The sequence below is a fragment of the Falco biarmicus genome, chromosome 17 (assembly GCF_023638135.1).
Source record: "Falco biarmicus isolate bFalBia1 chromosome 17, bFalBia1.pri, whole genome shotgun sequence".
Lineage (NCBI taxonomy): Eukaryota > Metazoa > Chordata > Aves > Falconiformes > Falconidae > Falco > Falco biarmicus.
The window spans coordinates 2,613,792-2,636,581 of NC_079304.1; the positions used below are offsets into that span (position 1 = coordinate 2,613,792).

Genomic DNA, 22,790 nt, shown 5'->3' on the forward strand with positions numbered 1-22,790 from the left:
CATGGGGAGTGGGTACAGGTAGTTGCCATTTAATACAAAAAAAAAAGAAGAAAAAAAAAAGGGGGGGCGCATCTTAGAGGCTGCAGACAGTATTTTTCTTCCTTTATATAATTCAACATTTGCACAGGTGCAAAGCCAAACCTCCAAGCAAAGGTGAGGTGACTAGATTTACAACAGTCAAATCTTCCCCTCATTTGCTATAAACAAAGTAGCAGCTTTTGGATTTGGCAGTGGCAAAAAGCTCTGGGACTTTGGAAATCCCAGTCCCTCAAGTAGCTGTAATGGCTTGAAGTCTGAGTGCCTGGAAGTGAGTGGGCCTGTGCTGTGCTGCTCCGCCAGCCCCATCCCCAGGGCACAGCCAATGCAGACCTGGGGGGGCTCTGAGACACACTGATCTCAAGGCTAAAGCAGTTTCTTCCTCTAGCCAGGTCGTTTCAACTACAATCCCACCAGCAAAATTAATAAAACATCACCGTTCTTTGCAAGAAAGCTGGGGAAGGTTTACCTTAACAAGATGGAAGCACACACTTGCACTGATGCATGCTAAAAGAAAAAAATACAAGCTACAAATGCTGTATTACAAAGTACACTGTACTAACATCAGTATATCTCATACAGCTATTTACTGTATGCATTTCAACTGGAATAAAATTACATAAGAAAAAATAGCCTAACATTTGAGAAAAAGCACTTAAGAGTTTAAGAGTTTCCATCTTCAATACAAACTTATGGGAAATCTCCTTGCGTTAGCAAGAGGAGCTAGCAAACACTTAAGGATATACTATGAAAGCTTTATTCTTTTTATTTAATATCTTGTTTAAGGCAATATGGTTTGTCTCCCAGTTACCACATCAAAATTACATTAAAATAATACTGCTGAGCATGTTTTCCATAATGCAAAAGTAGTGTAAAAAATTCTAGTACCTGAGGGAAGGAAAAATATCTGAAAAATTCTAGTGCTGAAAGATTTTGTTCAGTTTAAAGCACCGTTCACCTTCTAAATAATAATAATAATAAAAAAATCTATTTCAAAGTTCCTGATTCCATCTATTACCAGAGGCCCTTGTTAAAAAGAAGGAAAAAAAAAAAAAAAAATCAACAAGATTATCTGAAGCAGGTCCCCAGGAAGAGAAGAAAACAGAGCAGCACGAGATCCACAGAACAATGACATTTAAAGTTCCTCTGAAACCCTGAACAAGCTTCCTGCGCCATGTGCAGGGTTTTTTTCAGAAAGCATCCTGTGGCTAAACAATGAAAACACAGCCATTTGAGTGATCAGAATCTATACAAAAGAAGGGAATTAAAGAACATTTCTCGCTTGCTTTTTGGTTGCAGAGTTATCTGAAATTCCTTTGAGACTCACTGAATGGCTAATCAGGATGCGGCCACAGTTGGCAATTACATAATGGACTCCCGCAGAGCAATGAAAAAAAATTACCCTTGCAGAGATTTTGCAGAGATTAATACAGAAATGCAAGAGCCTAATGATAAAACATGGTCATAAAAACACACTTGAGTCGGGAGAGACAGCTACCGCTTCACAGAGTTCCTGCTGAATAACGGCAGGAAAACAAAACAGTCTCCGAGAGCAACACTCATTCAATTGCGTTTGGAAAGACAACTGCAAAAACCAAGACCTTTACCATAAATCACACTGCAGACCTGAGATAAAACATCATTACATGCAGCTCCAACGAGAGCTCCTACCAACCACCCTGAAAGGCAGAAATCCTTTGTACTTGACAGCTGCTGGCTGAAGATGCCAGCGTGGCAGCTGGGGGGATGCTGCAGGAAGGGATCCAGGCTTTTGGGCTCACGCTGCCCGAGAACCGCCAAGGCCAAACCTCCCCTGTGCAGCCTGTCAGCAGCATGCCACCCAGCAGGACATGGAAAACAACCAGGAGAAACATCTTCAAGGAGAACGTGCACCTGGATGTGGAGGGAACTGTTCAGCACCGGCTGCATAAACCCATTTAAGAGCACACTTGTACTGTGAAGTGTGCCAGAAGAGATCATTAACTTCCTTCAGATCCAAACTAATAATTAGCTTTAGAAGTAATTACAATGGCTTTTATTTTTAAATGAACAAATATACCAGCAATTCACTTACCACACAAGTCAAGGTCTCAACTTAATAATAAAAAAAAAAAAGGAAAGGAGGCTAAAACTTTTTGTAGCTGAATAAACTGCCTGCAGTATTAACTGTTGAACTGGTGGAATGGAATTTTAGATTTGCCATGGTTAGGTTTAATTCTAATAGAATTGAAACTACTTTTCTATTATTCCTCAAAGAATTAAAATGTATGCAAAACTGGCACTTTATTCTAAGGTCTAGGGCTTTTCGTCAACCCTGGTACTTCTCAAACCTCAGGACAATTAAACAAGCAGGCTTTCCCAAGACTTGACGTATTTTACAGGCTGATAAACAGAAGAGTGGATTAAAGGACTCGCAAAGACCATGCCTCCACAGAGAACCCAGCTAATCCAGGTATGCTCCAATAAGTCATGCTCAATGCCAACAGGATGGCCCATTTTTATCATTATTTAAAAAAGATAAGTCTTTGACTTTAAAAAAACCACACAGATTTCATAAACCCTATGGATATACAGAATATACATTTTTTATTATTATTATTATTTTTTAATGCTGTCTGAGAAATTCATCCAAAGAATCGATTTCTCAGAACTGGAGCAGTGTCCTACCTCTTTAAAGAAAGCAGGATTTATGCAACAGGATCACGTCACTGAGCGAGCAGTAAGCAGTACAACAGAAGATCTACTCCACTTCTAGCTGATAACTGCCCATCGAACATTTGCAATTGCAGATTTTACACGGACAATGTGGCAGGTTCCCTAAAAAAATGTGGCAGCCCTGGGTCTAGGGAAGGAAATGTTCTGCTTACCCTACGACTGTTCTTCCCAGAACAGGAGCAAAGCACAAAGAGAAAGCCCTGCTGCTATCCTGTAGCTGTTAAGCAGCTAAACAAACATCAAGGTTAATTCCAGGAAGTGAATAACCAGTTTGTTAAAATATAAATAATCTCAACAATGACAAAACCACCAAGAATACCTAATTCCTACTGCCATTACCGCAGCCTAATGAGCTCTGTCCTATCAGCACAAACCCTCTTCTGCTCAGCCCACGGGAACTTTGATGTTAATGCCCCTGTTTCAGTACCTTGTATTTCTGCCTCAGCTCCTCGGTGTCTTCTTTCTCCACCTCCAGTACACGCCTCCGCTCAGTGGCATCTTCGGCGTAGTCAAGCTTTTTTAAAAAGAAAAAAAAAAAAAAAGAAAAAGAAGAGATGCAATTTGTCCCATAAATACTTTGCACTACTGAGACTGACAGAATGTGTAATTTCAAAAATATGAGGTCTGAAACAGAATCTTTGCATCTTGTACTTCACTTTCCCTGTTTTGTAGTCCCACAGTCCAACCCACATGCAAAACGGCTCGTTAATCCTTCTGAGGTGGAGGCTCCTGGCAGGTCCATCCACTGCAGACAGCAGCCTCAGCTTTGGGGAACAGAAACCACAAAGCCCAGGAATTTCAGATAGCATCCAGACCTCAGAACTCAGGTACCCGTGGGTAAACAGAGTATGGATTTTGAGAAGTGTTTTTCTTACTGCACTGATTTAACAGCGAGGTTTTTACCTTTTGATACACAAATTCTCAGTTTTAAATTTCTTCCCTATCAGCTTCCCAAGAGCCATGCAAGGAGTGACGGGGTGCAGGACGGGAGCCAGATGAGCTTACCTCCATTTCCATCCTCCCCATGCCCATGACATCGTACTTGACGACGATAGGGATGGGATCTGTCCTCCCTGTAAGAGGAACACACAGAGAGGCGGTCAGCGCTTGGTCTGCCACCCCAGCTCGCTTTACACATTGGGTTTGGGTGGTTAGAGATCTTGCCTTGGAGTGCAGAGACCAGAAAGCTACAGTGAACCAAACACAAGCCATTCTCACAGCTTACAGCCAAACCCGCTTCTCAGCTCCAAACCGGTTCCAGGTAAATGCACCTTGAATACTGATAAATGGTATTTTCCGAATATTAACTGGTCACGTAAAATATTCTCGTGGTTAATGTTCAACCGTGACAAGTCCTAGGGCAAGGCTGTTGCCAGGACTTGAGAAATTAACCTTTCCCTCAATGCTTCCACACCAGGTAATGCCTACTCCTCATCTTCCGATACAAGTGAAAAAGCTGTTAGATACATTTTACTGCCCTACCACATTAATAATTGATCAGGACTTTCCTGTAAAAGCCGTGGAAGCCTCCCTCCCGCCAACTTTTGTCCCTTCCCAAGAGTAAGGAAAGCTGACTGAGAAGCGTGGCACAGAAGCCAAACTTCTTTCATCCAAAACGACCGCCTGGTCCAGGCCAGGTGGTCAAGCACCTGCTTCCCCAGCTCCTGCAGAGATGTTCTAGCACTCGCTGTGTCATCTGTAAGCTGTGAAAAGGACTAGTTGCGAAGAAAATTGACTTTGAAACTAATCAAACTATGCTGGAGATTTTTATTTATTTTTTTAAAAAAAACATATCTTTAATCCACTCATAACCAGCCAAACAAAGCAAAATGGGGCAGACAAGCACTTTACTACCACAGCTTTTTTTTTATTATTATTATTATTTTTATTTTTACATCACAACTCGCGCTGTTCGTTGTGATGTAAGCCCACTGAAAAAGTACTTACCTTATCCGGTGCATACCTTGAGTAAAAAAACAGAATGTTTACTTCCCTTATTATTGCTCTTGTTTTGGTGTAAACAACTGTTTTGTTATACACACATACACATATATTATACCTTTGGGCTAAAAGATCTACAGGTTTTAATCATGCCAAAAATGTTCCATTGCCATCCACATGCGTAAAACGTTAAAAGTCTTTAAAACTGCCTCAGAAAAACCTGTATAGGCATCAGCTTCTCTCTTCTCCAATATCAGCTTTCTCTGACCCTCAAAAGCAACAGCCCACAGATCTCAGACTGCACCCAGTCCTCAAAAGGAACCTATCTGGTCAGACTGGTGTCTTTTTAACTCAAAGTACAGAGGCATGTGTTTTTTTCAGAAACAAGTCCATTTAATGAATCGCTTCATGGTTTTGTTTATATGCCCATAAATTTGACAGGCATATATCCACCAAGTCCAAAAAGAGTTATCACACTGATCCAAAATGATATTTTGAATTGAGGGTTTTTTTGGGTATTTTAAGTGTTCTCCATTTGAAAATGTTTCTCTTACGCCCAATGGTATAATAAAGTAAGCAGTGACTGCAATTTTTAGCAAAAGGACCAAATTAAAGACAGGTTATAAAAATGACTTCCTAAGTGCAATATCACTTTCATAACGTCTCAGCCAGGGATTTACTGGTAAGTGGTGAACCCAAATGGAATGGCTGGCAGCGAGTGCCAACAATTTGGTTTGGTTTTTGGGTGGTTTTTTCCCAAGCTTTTTTCTTTTTGTTTTGGTTTAGGTTTTGGCTTTGGGTTTTTTGGGGGTTTTTTTTTTTGTTTGTTTCTCCAGCAATGGAGAACTTTGGATGCAGCCTCATTGCCCTGGTAAACCCCTGTGTACAAACAATGCATCAGTACTTTTGCCTTCTAAGGCAGTCAAAGTTTGTTTGTTTTTTTGTTTTATTTTTTTTTCAAAATCTATTTGGAAATTGCAGTAGCAAGTGCTAGTGCCCATCGTGTTGGGGAAAAATCAAGTTTGGACAGTATTAGAAATTTATGTTTAAACTGATTTTGGCAGTTCTAACACAAACAGAAACATCCCTTCTTAGCAATAACCTTTAATGAACAAGGATCAGACAAGTGTGCATAAAGAAAGGAAAGGAAAGGAAAATGAAAGACCAAGCAGAAGGATGATGGCTACAACAGAGAAAGTAAGCCTAACATATTGGTGCACTGATGACAAAAGGAGTAATTCAGTCTGAAAATAAAAAATTACCACTGCTAAGTTTACCATCACCACAACAAGTCCAGGATCATAACGCTGTAAAAAAGAAACACCATTTGTTAGGCAGAAACCATTAGGGGCAGAAAATAGGCCGTTTGTAGTAGGCAGGTAGGATGGGTTTTAAAAAAACTAAAACTAAAACTAATAATAATACGAGGCTTCTTCCTCACCCCTCCACCCCACGACCATGCTTCGCCCTGTGGAATCAGGGAGCGGGTAGGTTTTGAGCAGTTATTTGTTTTCAGAGCTGCAGGTTGAGCTCCTGGTGGACAGCCCAATTTAAAAGAGGCACCGAGGCACATTTCAGCAGGCAGTTTAAAAAGGAAGCAGATCAGGATATTAAGGCAGTTACGAATATTTTGGGTCAAGAGGAGCTCTGCTTTCAGGTAAGAGGAGAATACCGAACGTGAAAAGCAACGCCTTTGTTTTAATCCATCATTTCATTACGAATTAAATACCACGGCAGCCAGCCAGCATGACATCCAGCCCACAAGTGCTAAGCCTGAGCACCCTGAGCACGTAACGCAGCTACGGGCAGCGGTGCTCAGCCCCAGCACCGAAACCGCGGCTCCATCCCAGTCAGCAGGACATGCTGCCGGGCGGTGGGTCACCAGGGCCGGGGGACCCTCGCTCGGTGTCCTCCCAAAGCCACTAGGGCTCGGGGAAAGGAACGGGCTGCTGCCAAAGGGCCACCCCTCACCCTGCTGACTGCCAAGCGGGCTGGGTAGAAGATGGAGAACAGCCAAAGGGGAAAAAGGGACTTTGAAAGTTAAGCTCTTTAAGTTCTCCTTTTAAAGAATTTCCTCAAGAAAATTGATTCTAGAGCTGCTGTGCGTGACAACAGGATCTTTACCAGCATGTAAACGCGGTTCTGTGTAGGGCTCCCAGGTTTAGGGTTCCTGCTGACCCTTTTCGGGTACACCACCGTACTTTGAAGGGCAAAACTGAGCTTTAAAGAAAGGGCGAGAATTCCCACGCTTCATGCCACTACGCAGGGTTGCAAGCGGTGCCACATCAACAACTAACCCCCTAGACGGTAAATCATGCAGAACATACAAAGCTGCGTCCATGCCCTGTCCCCCTACACCCCAGAAAATTAATTTTTTTCCTGAATCAGATGACAAACTCTTTCCTTTACAGAGTGGTCACATTACACAGGCTACAAACCCCACACCAGAGAGGGTTGTTGTACAGAACATTTCCACAGAAGGGGAAAGCCTCTGCAGAAAGGACAAAACATAAATGTCCAGCAGGATGGGAAAACCAACCAGCTTACGCAAGAGTTGCGCCTTAGAAAATCCTATGTCTTAAAGTAAATTAAGTTTGCAATTATTTCCTTAATTCAGAAACGAAATGAGATTTCAACAAAACTGACCAGATATACTGGGTTCGCCTTCCTCTTCCCAAAGAAATGGGGAAAGCTTTCTCCCAGCTTGTGAAAACCTGCTCACCCCCAAATACGCCCCTACAGCCGCCCCTTTTCCTAGGGGTGTGCAGCTGCAGGCAGCACCTTGCCAGGCACGCCTCTCTAAATTCCCTCCTTTTTAATTGCACAAAGTTATGGGAAATGAGCAAATATTTTGCCAGCAGTGCTGTAAATTAACAAATCTTGAGAAAAGAGTTAATCCTAATGCTTCAGGGCTTTAATATCAGACACCAAGTCATGCTGGACACGGAGGATTATCATTTCACAGTTGGCAGCTGCAGGGTGCGTGCTCCATCTCTGGACACTGGGTAGATGCTCCTCTGCTCTTCGAAACAGGACGCTGCACCAGATGGACCTGCCATCTGAGCCCGTCTAGAAATGCTGGCGTTGTCAACACTACCGCACATTTTATCCTTTTTTTTTTTTTTTTTCAACAGTCAAAACAGAAAACAGTTTTCATCAACGATTTGCAGATTCAGAAGAACTCCTCCCTCCAGCAATATCATGCACTGCAACAAAGAGAAGACATTTCTGGAGGTCTGTTTAATGACAGAGAAAGAACAGGATGCTCCCATTGGGGGGGAAAAAAAAAAAAAAAAAAAAGATGTAGCCTCAAAATTATGTGTTAACTTAATTCAATCAAATTATTTCAGTGTATCGTTTATGCATAGCATATAAGCACCAGAGGGGTATCAGAACAGCCTTATCCTACTCACTATGCTGACAGCTTCACAAGCTTTGTGGGATATAATCCTAGAGGACTGACTGATATCACACTCTTCATTGGAGGAGAATTTCATGAACTAAGCGTCTCGGGAGGATACAAACAACCGAATGTGATCTTGTTGAGCGCGGAGGATTTTTATTTACTCACTATTTTTATACTACAACAGAAAACAAAACCACGGTAAGAGACAACCTTCTAGGAGGTTTTAATGGCTCTTGGAAATGGACTACCACAGAGATTAGAAACACAGCTGCGTGAAGGCAGCACTGGGGAGATTCACAATCACATCGCTGGATTTGCTCTGGTGGGTAAGTGTCAGTTTGTTCAGTCACCTGCGGCACAAACCCCACTGTAAAGGGCCGTAAAAGGTCAATAGGTGCCTGGAGTCGGCGAGCGACGCTCACAGCGATGCATCCCCAGGGACAGGGCACGATCACCATCCAACTGCGCTGCCTCCGTGAAGCTGCGAGACAGGGAGGTGCCGCTGTGGTCACGGATGAGTTTTATTTTCAAAGTTTAGGATTTTGCAAGCTCTCAAAATTTTCATAGGTCTATTGTGCATTTTGATAGCGCAACAGCTGTCCTGCTGAAAATTCAGACTCCTCATTCAGTACATCAAAAGGGGAGAGATGAGGAAATCCACTGATTTTTACTGGTGAACAGTCCCTGGCGGTGCTCCTTGCTGGCTAATAATGACATGACGTTATCAAGCTCATTCTGACTGCTGCAAGAAGCAAACAAAGGCATCCTTTTATCCTGGTTTCTTTTGGGAATTAGATTCCTGAGCTCATCCTCTTTATGTCCGATTTCTGGAAGGGGTCACAAACAATCAGATTCAAAGAAAGTCCAACACATCTATCATCCTCAGCAACAAGCACCAAGTCCCAGTGAGGAGAAACTGTTTTCCAAGTACACAAAAACTGCACCGTGAACTTAATCCTTACTAAGCAGGAGAGAAACGACAAGCAGAAGACAAGTTGCAAACACCCCAATCACAAGGAAAACTTCAAACAGAAGCTCAAAACTTCTTAGACACACAAGCCAAAGGCAACACTTGCAGAAAACCAAGCACAGCTCCCTCAGCTTCTGCAAGGGAAGGCACATAGAGTCTGGGTCAAAAACCATCCCTAACTCAAATGATTATCATTGTCATTAAAGAACAATATGGGATGTTAGAGCAAGAACATAAATCTTGGCTGATCTAGAAAAGAAATCAGAGATAAGAGTCCCTGCCTTCATCTCGGTAAGTGGAGAGGGCTGAAGAGTCCCACCTGATTGAAGGCTACGCTGCAAGAGTGGGGGCAGGTCATGCCTGGCCATGACTGCTCACCTCCCATGCACTCATCTTTCACAGTTTTATTAAACTGCTTTAACATTATACACACACAAAGGGCAATAAAGCCTGATACTAAGCCAAGATAAGGCCACCTCTGTCACTATAAGCATACGTCACCAAAAGAATAAAGATTTCACCGACTACGCACACTCAAGTAATCCATAAACTTATCACCCACAATCAATGGAAGGATCTTGCACATTCAAAAGCAACCAAGGGGGGAATCACTTCCCCCAGCACAGACCAAGGCATTAAGTAAACCTTCCTTTAGGTCTGCAGTTCTGTGGATTTTGACATGGTAATGAAGATTGGTGTGATGATAACAGGCTTTCAAAGCCACATTACCCAGGTTTTCCAAAGCTAACTTCACATGAAAATGTTAGTCTTAAAGCTACTGCAATGATTTATGCTGCAGGCACCAGCATGGAAACGTTAGTCTATGCCAGAATTCAGGTTCCCGTGAGGACATGTTAAGATACAAGAAGATAAGATTGTATTCACATCTCTTTCTTGGTAAGACTCCCAAATCATTCCATAAGTAACGAATAAAGACGCTGTTCAACATTTTTAACTTTCCCTTCCAAATTTTCTTGTATTTATTACAAATCTTCAAAACCCAGAAAGAAATATAACATTCCTCGTGGTGTTTTTCTCAGATGCTTATTGTTCCATGTTCTCAAGGCCTGACAAACATCTACTCTGTCTGACTTCATGAGATCAGAGGATTCAACAAATGGAAAAATATATTAATGTCAGCTGTAAGCCATTTGGCAAACTAGTGAGAGCACCAGAATTCAAGACCTCTGGAATTCAAACCCTGAGCCTATTTCTCCAAGCCGCAGCTGCCAAGCGATTCGTAAGCCACCACAGTTGCTCAAGCGGTCGCTCCCCACACATCTGATGAAACCAGCATCTAGAAAACATAGTGTGCATCACCCCCAGCCACCTGACGCTGTCTTGGAATAGTGACTCTTGCTGAGCTTGATCTCACAGATGAGAATTATCACAGAGGAAATATCCGTTCTCTGGCAGCCTGCCTTAGCTACAGGATCACCTCACCTGCAGGCTCCCCTACTCTCTGCACATCTTCTACAGCATTGCTTTCAGACGGTTTTGTTCTCTCACTCTACTCATCCTTTGCATAAGAGGGAAAACAAGAGCTTGTCTGAACAGATTTAGTGAAGAGCATGCCAAATAACTGCATTGTAGTATAACTGAAGGGAGGAGAGTGATGACTATATTTATCATCACAGAATTTGCAAGTCAGAACAGAAATCCACTTGTGCTTTTTTTTTTTTTACCTTTAAAACCATGCAACAAAAATACAGTTAGATGGGAACAGAATTCTAGCATTTCCTACCAAATTTGATATACCTGACTTTGCTACCTTGTTAGATAATTTATATGCTCATGAAAGGAGAAAGTAAACCCAAAGTTGTGTTACGCATATTTGTAACTGCCACTCTCTGTGTCATCAGGACACGCCGTGAGTTTGCAGCATACCTTGATCAACAGGAACAGCACCATCTTGACAATTTCTGAAAGGTTTATTGTTTTTAGCTTAAGTGGAAGAGAACAAGCATGCAGGAAAAGGTTCACAGCTTTATGTGGCACTGCCAGGAGCTCCTGTTACACTGAACGTGGCTCTGACTGCAGGCAGCCTGCCTCCTCCACAGCAGCATCACATTAGTATTGCTGCTCTCCAGGAAGATTCAACCAGCCCTTCAGAACAGTTATGCTGAAATTATGCCAAAACTTTGCTAAAAACGTAAGCAAACACAAAGGAAATTATTACTAAATAGGAAGAAGAATCAGGGGACAGAAGGCATTTCTCTTGGACCAAAGGCCACAGGTAAAGCTACTGCTACTTCAACTAACTGCCCCAGAAGGGACCTCCCTTTTTTAAACATAGCCACATGCAGCTTCTGTTCTCTGAAAAACAAGATAAACCAAGTACCATTACAAAACAGCATCACACAAAGCATTGCCATCCACTTTGGAACCTCACTTAGTTTCACACTGAGCTACATTTTCATCACAACAACCATCAAGCGATAAAAGAGCTGCCTTAGTCCCCTGCAAACAACCAAGAAGCAAACCTTACACGTGAAGTTTCAAGGCTCAATTCTAGCTCTACACTAAAGCCCCGTATTATCTAAACGATTTGATTCAACAACATAAAACATTTAAGAGTAGCTATGCCATGACAAAAACGTATGTTATCTGTTGTCATAGCAAAACACTACATTCTGATTCACCTTTCAGAGATACCACACAAAAAAAAGAATAATCCCAGTCTTGGGAATACTGTGGGACTGTCAATTAAATCAATGTTTTCACATGTATCAAATTAATCATACACTACACACAGTCTGTGGTACAGGGAAACCTAACACAACTGCTTTTTTTACAGGTGTTGGAGCAGTTTTTACAGCATCAAGGTTGCAGTCAAGCAAGCACGTTTCCTTAAGAGAGCACTTTAAAGAAGCAAATCTAGAACAGTGTGTTGAGTAAGTACAGTTATTACCCAGTGCTGACCCACAGGGCAACTAGCTAAGCGTGAACTAGACCTGTCCACCAAAGCTGGTCAATCCTTGCTCAGAGTCCCTTCTATATGGCCAGTAAACACCAGGCAAACCTTCCCTCCTGACTGGTCTACACTCTGCAAACTGCCTCTATCTGCAGCAAACCACCCCGCAGAGCTGCCCACCCCGCTCCCCTCCACAGCGCCTGCTATGACAGAGGGACCAGCAGTATAACCGTGAGAACATAGGGGGATGGCTATGAATTAACTCAGCAATACCAGAGGTGGGGGCATTCACCAGCCTTTAAAATCTGCCTGCTTGCTCCTAGCTATCAGGTCTACCCTGTCCACATACACGCTACAGGCCTGCCCTCATCCCAGCCAGCCACCTAATCCTTTGGGCACGACTCCCCAAATGAGCTATGTGACCGATTCAAGAGAGCCAAATTAAAACATTAGCCCATCTGAAATGCTAGATCATTTCACTATGCCCTACACAATATCCTCTCTCCAAGTGCATCAAGTGAAGTCACATATTACTGCATTTTCTGACAAAGCAAGTAAATAGCCTTTGTCTTTCCTAAGGATAGCGTTCACCACCTAAGGATAGTGCTCAGTTTTCCCTAGTCTAATGAAATGAGACTGTTTTAGTCTTGCACCTACACCTCTAGAGTACTACAACCTCATATTAAATACAGAAGTCCAAAAAAAACAACCAGAAGTTTTCAGCACTTTACTTTTTTAAACAAGACTTGTCAAAAATTTGAACACACAGGGAAAATGTGAAGAGCTTATAAAAATATTTTCAAAGGTATGATTAAAATCATACCACTTCTGCGTGTCAATCTCTCAATGCTTTTCATAATAATACTTTAACTTAATATGAAATACTTATTCCAAGAGAAATCATTAGAGTATTTGACTGCAAGATTTCACTCAGCCCTCTCATTCCCCTTCTGACTTACATAACTCCTATTTATTCACAATCCTCGCTCTCATTTAGCACAGGACTTCACATGAAGGTCAGCCAGGGTTTTTAACCACATCTTTTGCTAGTTTTATTTTTTCAGTAGAACACAGAATTCTACGTTATCAATTACAAGTGTTCCCCCTCAAAGAGAAAACAGTCCACAGTCACAATTTTGTTATTTGTTAGAGCACAACCACCACACAATCTCTATAGAAAAGTGGTTCCCCAAGCAATACTTCCCAAATTAAAAAAGATCCCTGTCAGCTGGCAACCCCCTCTTCTGCTTTTTCATATTCATTGGCTGTTAGCAAGTCAAAGCATCGTCTCCCAATATAACACAAGTTGTTTGTGGAAAAAAAAAATGTGAAAAAACATCAGGAGAAGAGATGAGCAGAGGAATGACTCTGCTGAATTCATTACGAGCTTCTCCGAACCTGTATTCTAGCACCTGCACGGCCAGAGACAACAGCACTATCCCCCTGTCTGATACCCTACTCAATCTGCATCTAAAAGGAAAAAGAAAAAAAAAAAAAAAATGCAGACGTGTTAGCAGTTAGGACACAGCTTCTCTTACGACAGTTACATCACCAAGGACATGGATCACTTGCTCCCTTATCCAGCGCGATTCTTCCACCAGCTACAACAGTTAACAAGACTTATACCACCATAAGGAGCTGCCCCAGTAGGCACAAAACTACTCTGCTTCTGAGATTCTGCAGAATGAACCAATCTGGCGGGTACCTTTGTACTACAACGGCAGATTTTTACCACCAGCAATTGGCAAATGTGAATTTTAGGCTACTCCAGCTACCATTCAGAGAATCACTTCAGCATTCTCACCGCGGGATTATATCCGCAGTGGGTAGTTAACGTGAAGGAAGCCATCACAACAGTACAGTCTTCCAGTGTGAGGTTCTTCTTGAACAACAACATAACGACCTTACTAGAAAAAATAAGCATTTATGACTGGCAAGTACAATGTAGCAAAACTTTTAGATTCACCAAAACTGAAGAGGGAGCCCCAGTGCAGATGAACATCTACAATTAAAAACTACATAATAAAAATAAGCACACATCAACTTCCCTTTAAACTCACCTGCATGGGAAAAAAGGTAAATATAGTAAGTCCATATACGTAAGTCAAAATGTAGGGGTTTGAGGGTTTGCTGTAAAGGTCTTCTGCAGTAGGTCAGATACCATATCCACAGCTAAAGGCTACTTGAAGCGGTTCTGCTTTTGCCATACCTCTTAATCATAAGCTGTTTAAGATTTTAGGCTCAAGCACAGCACAAAGCAAGCAGAGTTAACAATACATATGCTCTGCATTTGCTATTCTTGCATCTCTAGAAATCTCTCCTGGTCTTTTCTGAGCAAGAAGGGAGCGTGGAAGAGGGGAAGAACTTTTTTGTTTTGCTCTACCGTTCTCAGTGCACACCAAGCAACTTCACTCTTCAAACTCCTAGAATAAGTTTAAAATTGGATGCAAATATTTCCTTCCTGGCAGTTTATATTTGTATTTTGGGATGATCTAAGATTCATGTAAAAAGGTCACTGGATAATGAATTAAACACTCCCAACATGATCACCATCAATGCCACAGGCAACAGCACAGGCTGTAGCGGCTCGTAACTAAGAAGAAGCACCCTCAGTGTCTTTATGTCGAGCAGAAGGGGAGCAGCAGCCCTCCTCTGCACCCTCTGCCTCCGCAGCACCGCAGCTGGAGAGGCTAGCTGGCTGTCAAGATGGACAGGACACTGCTTTCCTTCCAAAAGGTGAAGGCACTACAATTCCTGCACGCTCTCCAAAGCATGCATTAGGAAGGTGTCAGACCAGAGTTAAACTAGACAGGCTATTTCTACTCCTACATTTCTATTAAATTGCAGGAGGCGCAGGAAAACCCTCATAGCCCATAGCCATGATTTGTCTGTAGCTTCCAGGCAGTTCAAATCACCAGAGCTTCAATAATATTGGAGTAAGAGATATGGTACAGATTCAATGCTTCGAAATGCACAGTGAGAAAAAAAAATCTACATCTGGACAAGTATCAAAATGCAAAAATGGGCAGCCCTGGCTCTCCCATCCTCAGGACACAGTGACACCAGCCTCCTGCCCCAAACAAGGCTGTACAGTCATATGCTGTTTACTCCATCACGTCAGTGCCTGCAACACTGTGCAGCACAGGGCCCCTCAGGGCTGTGCTTTTGAATCTGGCTGGAGCCAGGAGAAGGCTTTAGCTTCTTTCAAGTCTCCATGTTTCCACACTGGTGACGCACAGAACAATACAGGGCACCCAAAAGAGAAAACAGACCAAATTACACATCCAGTGAACGCCATGCCAAAGCAGAAGCCCAAGAGGTGACAATTTACAACCACGTCCTGAGCTTTGGCACCAGCGCGGGACACAAAAGGACTGCAAGAGTGCCATGCATTAACCAGAGGATTTCAAATGAAACCGTGTTAGAGGAAGCAAGAAGCATTAACCACCAACGCAGTCCTGCCTGAGAAGTTAGAGTGCCTTAGTCCAAGAGATTAATACGCATTCCCCGAGTTCGGAGAACTCATTACCTCTCAACAGTCATCCAGAGCACAGAAATACTTATCTCTCTAATGGGCTCACTGTAGGGGCATGGAAGTCCAATTACAAGCTCCCAGGTCTTCAGACTAAGGGTATGGGAACACGAGTAAGTTACTCTGAGGAATTCAGGGTACACCTGAGTTTCAAATACTTCAGGAGGTTTCTACAGAAGCCACCCAGGCACACAGTCTCGTGCCTGCGGTAAATACCGAGCACCTTACTCGCAGCATCCCAGGCAGACACTGTATACACAGGCAGTTTCTAGAGAGTAACTGATTGGAAGCACTACCTTCAGTTTTTCCCAACGTGGCTGTGTGCTTTCACCCTGGCTAGAGCCTCGGCAGAACAGGAACTTCTGGCCAGGGGAACGGCTAAAGCCACCCACCTGAACTGGGCAGCACTGGCTCAATTCACATCATGGGATTTAGTGTCACGGGAAGACTTCAGGCTCAAGACAGCATGAGGACTAGGTGCATTAGTTCAGCTAGCGCTACAGTGTCTCAAGATTTGCTAAATCCTTGACAAGGATTGCTGGTGAACAGAAGTCAAACCCGTGAAAGCCCTCTGGAGAAACTAGAAGTGAGCCTCTCCCATCCGTGAGAACCTTTGCCACCACTTTCAAGTCTTCAGTGGGCCCTTTTACTCGCCTTCTAATGGCTTCTGACACCACTGTGAAACATGCACACAGATAATCGTAACTAGCTTGTGTTTTTAATTCTTTTAATATCCAGCCAGCAGAATATCATTACAGAAGCTGCACAACTACCTGTTAGTAAGTAGGCAGTTAATTCACCTCCCTCCCAAAAGGCCAAACATGGTGATTCTTACATGTACATGACACACACACATCATGTCTAACCTGTACCAGTAAGCGAGGCAGCAGCTTCCACTTGCAAATTGCTAAATAGGAAACTCAACAGTGCATTTGTTTGGATATATTAATAATGGAAAGAAAATCTAATCTAGGAATAAAAAGCAGAAATAATTTTGTTAAAGACTGAAGCTGGTGTTGAATGTTTCAGACACAAGCTACTGGACTTACCCTGCAGTGACTTTCCCAATCCCTGGCCCAGCTTCCACCCATGTTTCTGGAGTAAGCGGTGTCCAATATTATCCTGACAGACAGAACAGAGAAAACAAACCAAAAATATTCCAATAATATATTCTTCCCTTCCCACTGACATTTAAACATGTGATGAGCAAGAGATTTTCTACATATATATGCATGCAAAAAAATGCTACTGAAAAGGCAATATATGCCCAATAAAAGGGAAAGACAAATGTCAAAAATTGCTGGCTAGAATTTTTCCAAGGGGATGGGGTATTAGGGACGGTCACTTTCTGATGGTGTGCTGGGCAACTTTTGTGCATCACATTTAAAATAAAAAAATAAAAAAGCAATGTGGGAGAAAATAAAGGTACCAATAAAAATTGACAGTAAAAAGCATAAAATCAAGCTATTTATACAATCATATCCATCACCTAGACAGCACCACTTAAGATTTTTTTGTAAAGAAAATCTACAATGTGTTTAGTCATTTTGTTTGTGTGTCAGGCTTTTATAATACTGAGTAAGTTGTAAGTGCAAGACTGCCCCACCACTAGAAACCAAAACACAATCATAGCAAAATCCAGGCTAGACTTGATTGGGTTTTTTTTTATATATGTAATATATATATATAAACTAGCATGCAGCCAATATTAAACTGAAAAAACAGTGAGGTTAGTAAAACAAAAAAAAAAATAAAATCAATTAAATAAAATGAGCTCAAGCACAGACTGGGTGATGCATTTCACATGTAAACTAACAAAAATACTAAGATGTTAGAATGAAACAGGCCTAGCAATAAGTTAACAGCAAGGAACCATTAGTGCATGTAGGGGAAACAATAAGCATAATGTCTCATCTTCCTAAAAAAGATGCTATTTTGGAATAAGTGGAAAAGTACTGACGCAGCAATTAAGTGTCAGCTTTTGAAAATAGGGCTGAGCAGGGCTTTGCATGGAAGTCATTACGTTTTTATGCAAGATTTCTTCCCCCAGACAAAGAACAAGAGTGCTAACGGCACCCTTGCCACCATCTGAAGCTGATCATTTATCCCTTACTGATCAGTTTACCCATTTACGAGCAGTGACCAACTGTCAAATCCTCAAAGAAGGCCTCTCTAGTTAGGACTGTGTTCACCTTCTAATCATAAAAAATAAAAATTAGGTATGTATTTGTTGATTATTAGTTGTCATAAGGCAAACCACAACTCAAGATACCACAGAAATATCCTGAATTATAACAGGCTGTGAATCTGTAACATTGGGTGGTACATGGAATCTTAAAAAAAAGTGAAATAAAAAGATATATATGCTGCAAATTTCTTTAATTAAATAACCAAGTTGTCAACAGAAATCAGGATAGCAGTGGTTTTTTCACTCACTCCACACTGAAGAAAATGACCACACAGTTTGCAGAACTTTGGTGAATCAGCTTGAAATACACAATCTTCCCAAAAGATATTGGCTGCATGGATACATTCTTCCTCAAAAAGATTCTAGCAAGTATAAATTTAATTTTGTTTTCTGATATACCACTAAAGCAAGACATTTTGCCTTGGTGTATTCTTCAAGGCAAGAGTGTACATCTTTCCCACACTACCCACTCTCCCCCAGGACATAATTAGGGCTACATGGAAAAAAAAAAAAGAAGTAAGGAAATGTCTGCTTATAAAAGCTTCCATCTGTGTATGCAAAAAAAGGAAAAATTAACAGATACGGATTCCAGTCACAAAGACCATGGAGAAGACTACCTGTTCGGAAGCATAGGAAAACTTACCTGCAAGCATATCTGCTGCAGACCGTTTCTCTAACGGCCTCAACAACTGCACAGTCCTTCATGCAAAAGGGGCCCGAATTTTGAAGGTTTTGTGGCTACCACGCTAATTGTTCTACCATTAGCATTGCCAACGGTGTCTGACAGAGGATTATTGAATCGGATTTTAAAAGCCGGTGCTGACAAAAATGGCTGCATTTTCAAAAAGAGGACAAGGAGTACTTTGCAATCTTTTGCTAAGTGGAGATGAGACATTGTGCTGACTGTGTTGTGTTATGAATGCACTAAAATAAAGACAGATGAAGCAGTATGCTATTTCCAAAAGCAGTGCAAGTGGAGTGAAAGCATTTCCATACGAACCTGGCTTTAAAAACTGGGCTGTCAAAAGAACAGTTAAATGTAACACAAAGTAAGAAACTGTCCAATCACTAATGGTAGTTTTTCTTTTGCTTTGTTTTCAATTCACTGCTTGCAAGTAATGTATTTATTAAAGAAGAGTGAAAGCATAAAATAAATTCAACAAGTCAAGACCAGCTGGGAGATTCAAGAGCGGTGTGTTGTGACTGACACAGTGAAGGGGTAAACAAATGTTAAAGGGAAAAAAGAAAAATTTAGAAGGGTTATACACATTAGCACCACTTTTACAAAACCACTCAAGAGGATGGTCGCAAGTTGTTTGACAAATTGGAATTATGCCTGAATATTATCCTGTCTCAGTTCCCAGGAAGGGGGTGGTTTCCCCCCCTCCCCGATCGGTTCCATGTTTGCTTAAGCAGTGAAACTACTTCCAGTTTTAAATATTACTGAATTGAAATGGAGCATCTTCTGATTCAGTCAATAGGGAGAACAACTCTAAGAGTTTAATATTAACATCTGAGCTGGGACCTAGTCATTGGTCTGCTCTTATCTAGCCACGTTTGACCTTCTTCCTCCATATATTTCACATCACTACCACAAACCTCTCGGAGGCAGACTGGCAGGACTGCTCTTCAGCATAAATACTGCCCTAAAAATTAAATCATGGAAGGCCAGGCTTGCTAGGCTCCCACATGACAACCAAACCAAAATCTGACACAGGGCAGCAAATGTTGCAACAGCTGGTAACTTTTTTTTAAATTGCATTTTTAAGTGAGAGTTCTGTAAAAGTGTGGACTCTTTCACATAGAAACGTCTTTCTTTTTTTTTAACACCAAACTTCCTGTCAATGTCAAGAACTGTCATTCCTTTTGACTAAACTATCCTCACATAGCAACTTTCCTACAGGAAGAGCTGCAGCAATCTATACCACCAGCAGCCCAGCAAGAAAATCCCCCCATTTCTCAGCGGAGAGCTGGCACAAGTCTCCTCACTTTCTTACACTATCGTTTTGGAGCTCCTTGTGTTACAACCGCACAAAAATTATTGAGGCAGCCAAAATTAACTCTCCCCACAGGTGTCTGAGTGAGCAAGTGAGCTCTCATTTACCGTCCAAACTACTCACAACAGCAGCACTATCTGTCTGGGCACTCAGTCATGGAGACAATACTGGACACCAGATTGCAGGGTGCTCAGCTAAGACAGAGCGGATCAGCAGGCTCTTGATGGAACAATTTACACCTCCTGGCATTACTCTCACCACTCTGGAGCTGTTTAGTAGTGATAATTTCTATTTACAGATGGAGAACTTTGCATTACAGATGAAGCATAACTTTTTCAAAAGCATGTACAAAATGTAAAGGTCTTGACTTCACCAAACCTTCACGGGAGTTGGCTAAGCTACTTTGGAAAAAAATCTCATCCAAAGTGACCTTCTCCAACAGCATTCCCCATCCTGTGCCCTTGATTGCTTTCCATGGGTATCAGTGATTCCTGATCAGGATATCCCCAGCACAAATTTCTGACAAAATTCCTGGCCAATAGAAAAAAAAAAATATGTATATAATGAAAAGATGCATACAAGAACTGAAAGGTTTGATGATGTTGTAGGTGGGATATAATCCACAGTCAGTGGATTGAGCTGCATTACAGAGAAACCAAAACACTTGTTTTGCCTAATACAGGTTTTCTGTTTTCCCCACGCCACCCCACGTATCGTGTTCACGTCCTTCATCTCTCTGCATCAGCAGGAACCATACATCTCTTGAGTGGATTGTAAACTGTGCTGACTGTGTATTGAGGGATCTATAAGCAAGGATCGGATGCTACTGGGTGAACCCATGCAAACAAGAGGTTGAAAAGATTCCCAAAACAAAACCTATAGCTCACTACAGATGACACAATGAAGACTAGAGAGAAAAGCCAAATAGTAATGCTACACCATTCAGCTTCAAGAAGCACATTATTTATAGCGCTGTCCACATATGGCTACTGCTAAATGTCAAATCAGCAGCCTCATCAAATTACACTTTGGAACTAGTGGAGTCCACAGATCTGTACAGATATACAGTGCGACAAAACCCAGCTTCAGCTCGTACAGTCGTCTACGATAGCCTGTGATCATCAAACAGCTACCAACTGAAGCCTGAAACCTTGTGTAGTTCAAGGACCTCCTTGTGTAACTCAGCAGAATTAGAGAGAGGAGGGGGAAAAGGACATTTGTTAGTTATGACAAGGACAAACTAACAAGCTCCAGAATAAGTGGGTGATACGCAGTCTGGCCTCCAACCTGCAACAGCGACAGCTTGGTTTGACTCCCTGACACTCTGTGTGCTGCCTGCACAGGGAGAGGGCTGCCTTCTCATGTAGGCTCTAAGGGTACATTGCTACCTCCTACTTGATCTGTACTGCTGGGACAAAGAAAACCATAAATTCACAGCAACAAGATTCAGTAAACAAGTAGAAATAAGGAATTAATCTGAAGAAAATCTGGATTCTATTAAAGCTGCAATACTTTTTGACTTCCGTCCGAGCACCTGAACTCAGTGCACTTAAAATATTTTAAAACAAATGCATGCAGCATCTTGATTTTAAAAAAGGGTTCAGTGCTCTGATTCTTCAAGGACACCAGACACCAGTTCCACTGTTATGAACAGGCAGTGTAAATGCCGCATCTTTCAAACCAGAACAAAAAAAATTGTTACTTGTGGGGGGAAAAGAGATAAATAAAAATCAGTATTTGCAGCTATGAAGAGTCCATTGATATGAAATATTTTCTTCAATTTAGTAATGGAAAATAGCTGGCTTCTCATCTAGGCTATGTACATCCACTAGGCTCACGTCAGCTCTATTTTCCATAAATGTACTTTGGTTATAGTCGCATGTTTCAGTCCAGACATCTTTGGCCTAAACAAGCTGTACAAAGCAGGATTTCCACAGGAATGAAAATACTAGTGTGCTAATTGAGGACACATTTCAACGTTGTAATGATCTGTAGACTCCCAAACCTATTTTTCCAGCCACCTTTGAGTTGCATGCTGTAGCAGTACAGTCAGCACCTCTCAACAGATAATGCTGCAGAGATGGATCTCACTTCAGCAGTGATTGTCAAACATACACTTCAAGTGAAACCTTTTGCCCCCTGGGATTTCCAAATGCAAGCTGCCTTTAGTCTTTAAAGCATTTTCATATTACTAAGATGATGTGAGAAGCTGCAAGAAGGAATATACTTAATCCAGTCTTTGGTCTGTAGAATAACCAAGTTTTAAACTTTTAACTGGGAAGTGCTTTGATCTGCCTTTGTTATAAACACCCTTCCTCGCACAAAGACATTTGTCATCCGAACTATTTCCATAATGTGAAGCAAAGGCTCTTACTCATTACTCCGAGCAGATTCCTTTTTAAAGGTCAGTTGAATGGCTAACAGAGAACTGGTTAAGGATTATAAAACAATTTGTTAAATTGCAAATATTTAGTTGTGTGGTGCTCGCAAATTACAGATTTGCCTTTACTCCCTCCCTTTCAATTTCAGTTCAAGGATGTTGTTCAAGTCCACTTCTGGGTGAGCAAACAGCATAAAATACAAAGCAGCAGAAAAAACACTATGAGCACCCCTTTCCAAGTGAAAAATCTTGCAGGTGAGGTACACCACTAAACTCTGACAAGAAAACTGTCCCTTCTTTTAGTGTGTGTAATTTGCCAGTTTAATAAGCACATAAGCCATTAACAGCATGGAAGCAAAATCACACACAGGTGTCAGGAAACTTTATGAAATTATTTGTTTCCTAGATACAGAATTTAAGAATCTACAATGTATTTCATCAAGACCACCTGAAGATTAGCCTTAAGAGTGACCAGGTTGTTTCTGACACCAAGTTTGCTCACAAGACCAAAACAATCCCCCACGCAGCAATCAGTGTGTTTACATTCTGGGACTAGCACATTAAGTCAGCTCAAGTGTGCTCTGATATACAAAGCACAGCTGATGTGACCATGCAGAACATTTATTTACTCAGTTCTGCAACTCCTTCCAAGCATTTAGTGTCCCAGGTTAGGGGTCTTACACCTCATACACTTGTTTCTCTTACCACAGA

General features: G+C 41.7%; 1 protein-coding gene across 9 annotated transcripts in view; it reads right to left on the reverse strand.

Moving 5' to 3' along the window:
* GPATCH8 (G-patch domain containing 8) overlaps positions 1–22,790 on the reverse strand; it is a 59,516-nt gene that overhangs the window by 16,758 nt on the left and 19,968 nt on the right. For 2 of the 9 annotated variants that reach the window (XM_056362549.1, XM_056362553.1), the window contains exons 3-5: positions 16,564–16,636; positions 3,757–3,824; positions 3,179–3,265 (exon numbers count right to left, since the gene is read on the reverse strand). In XM_056362549.1, coding sequence (XP_056218524.1) covers positions 3,179–3,265; positions 3,757–3,824; positions 16,564–16,636 — 228 coding nt within the window. Of the gene's footprint in view, positions 1–3,178; positions 3,266–3,756; positions 8,580–16,563; positions 16,637–18,702; positions 18,721–22,790 lie in introns of all 9 variants that reach the window. The other 7 variants (XM_056362555.1, XM_056362556.1, XM_056362554.1 and 4 more) reach the window with 7 other exon arrangements.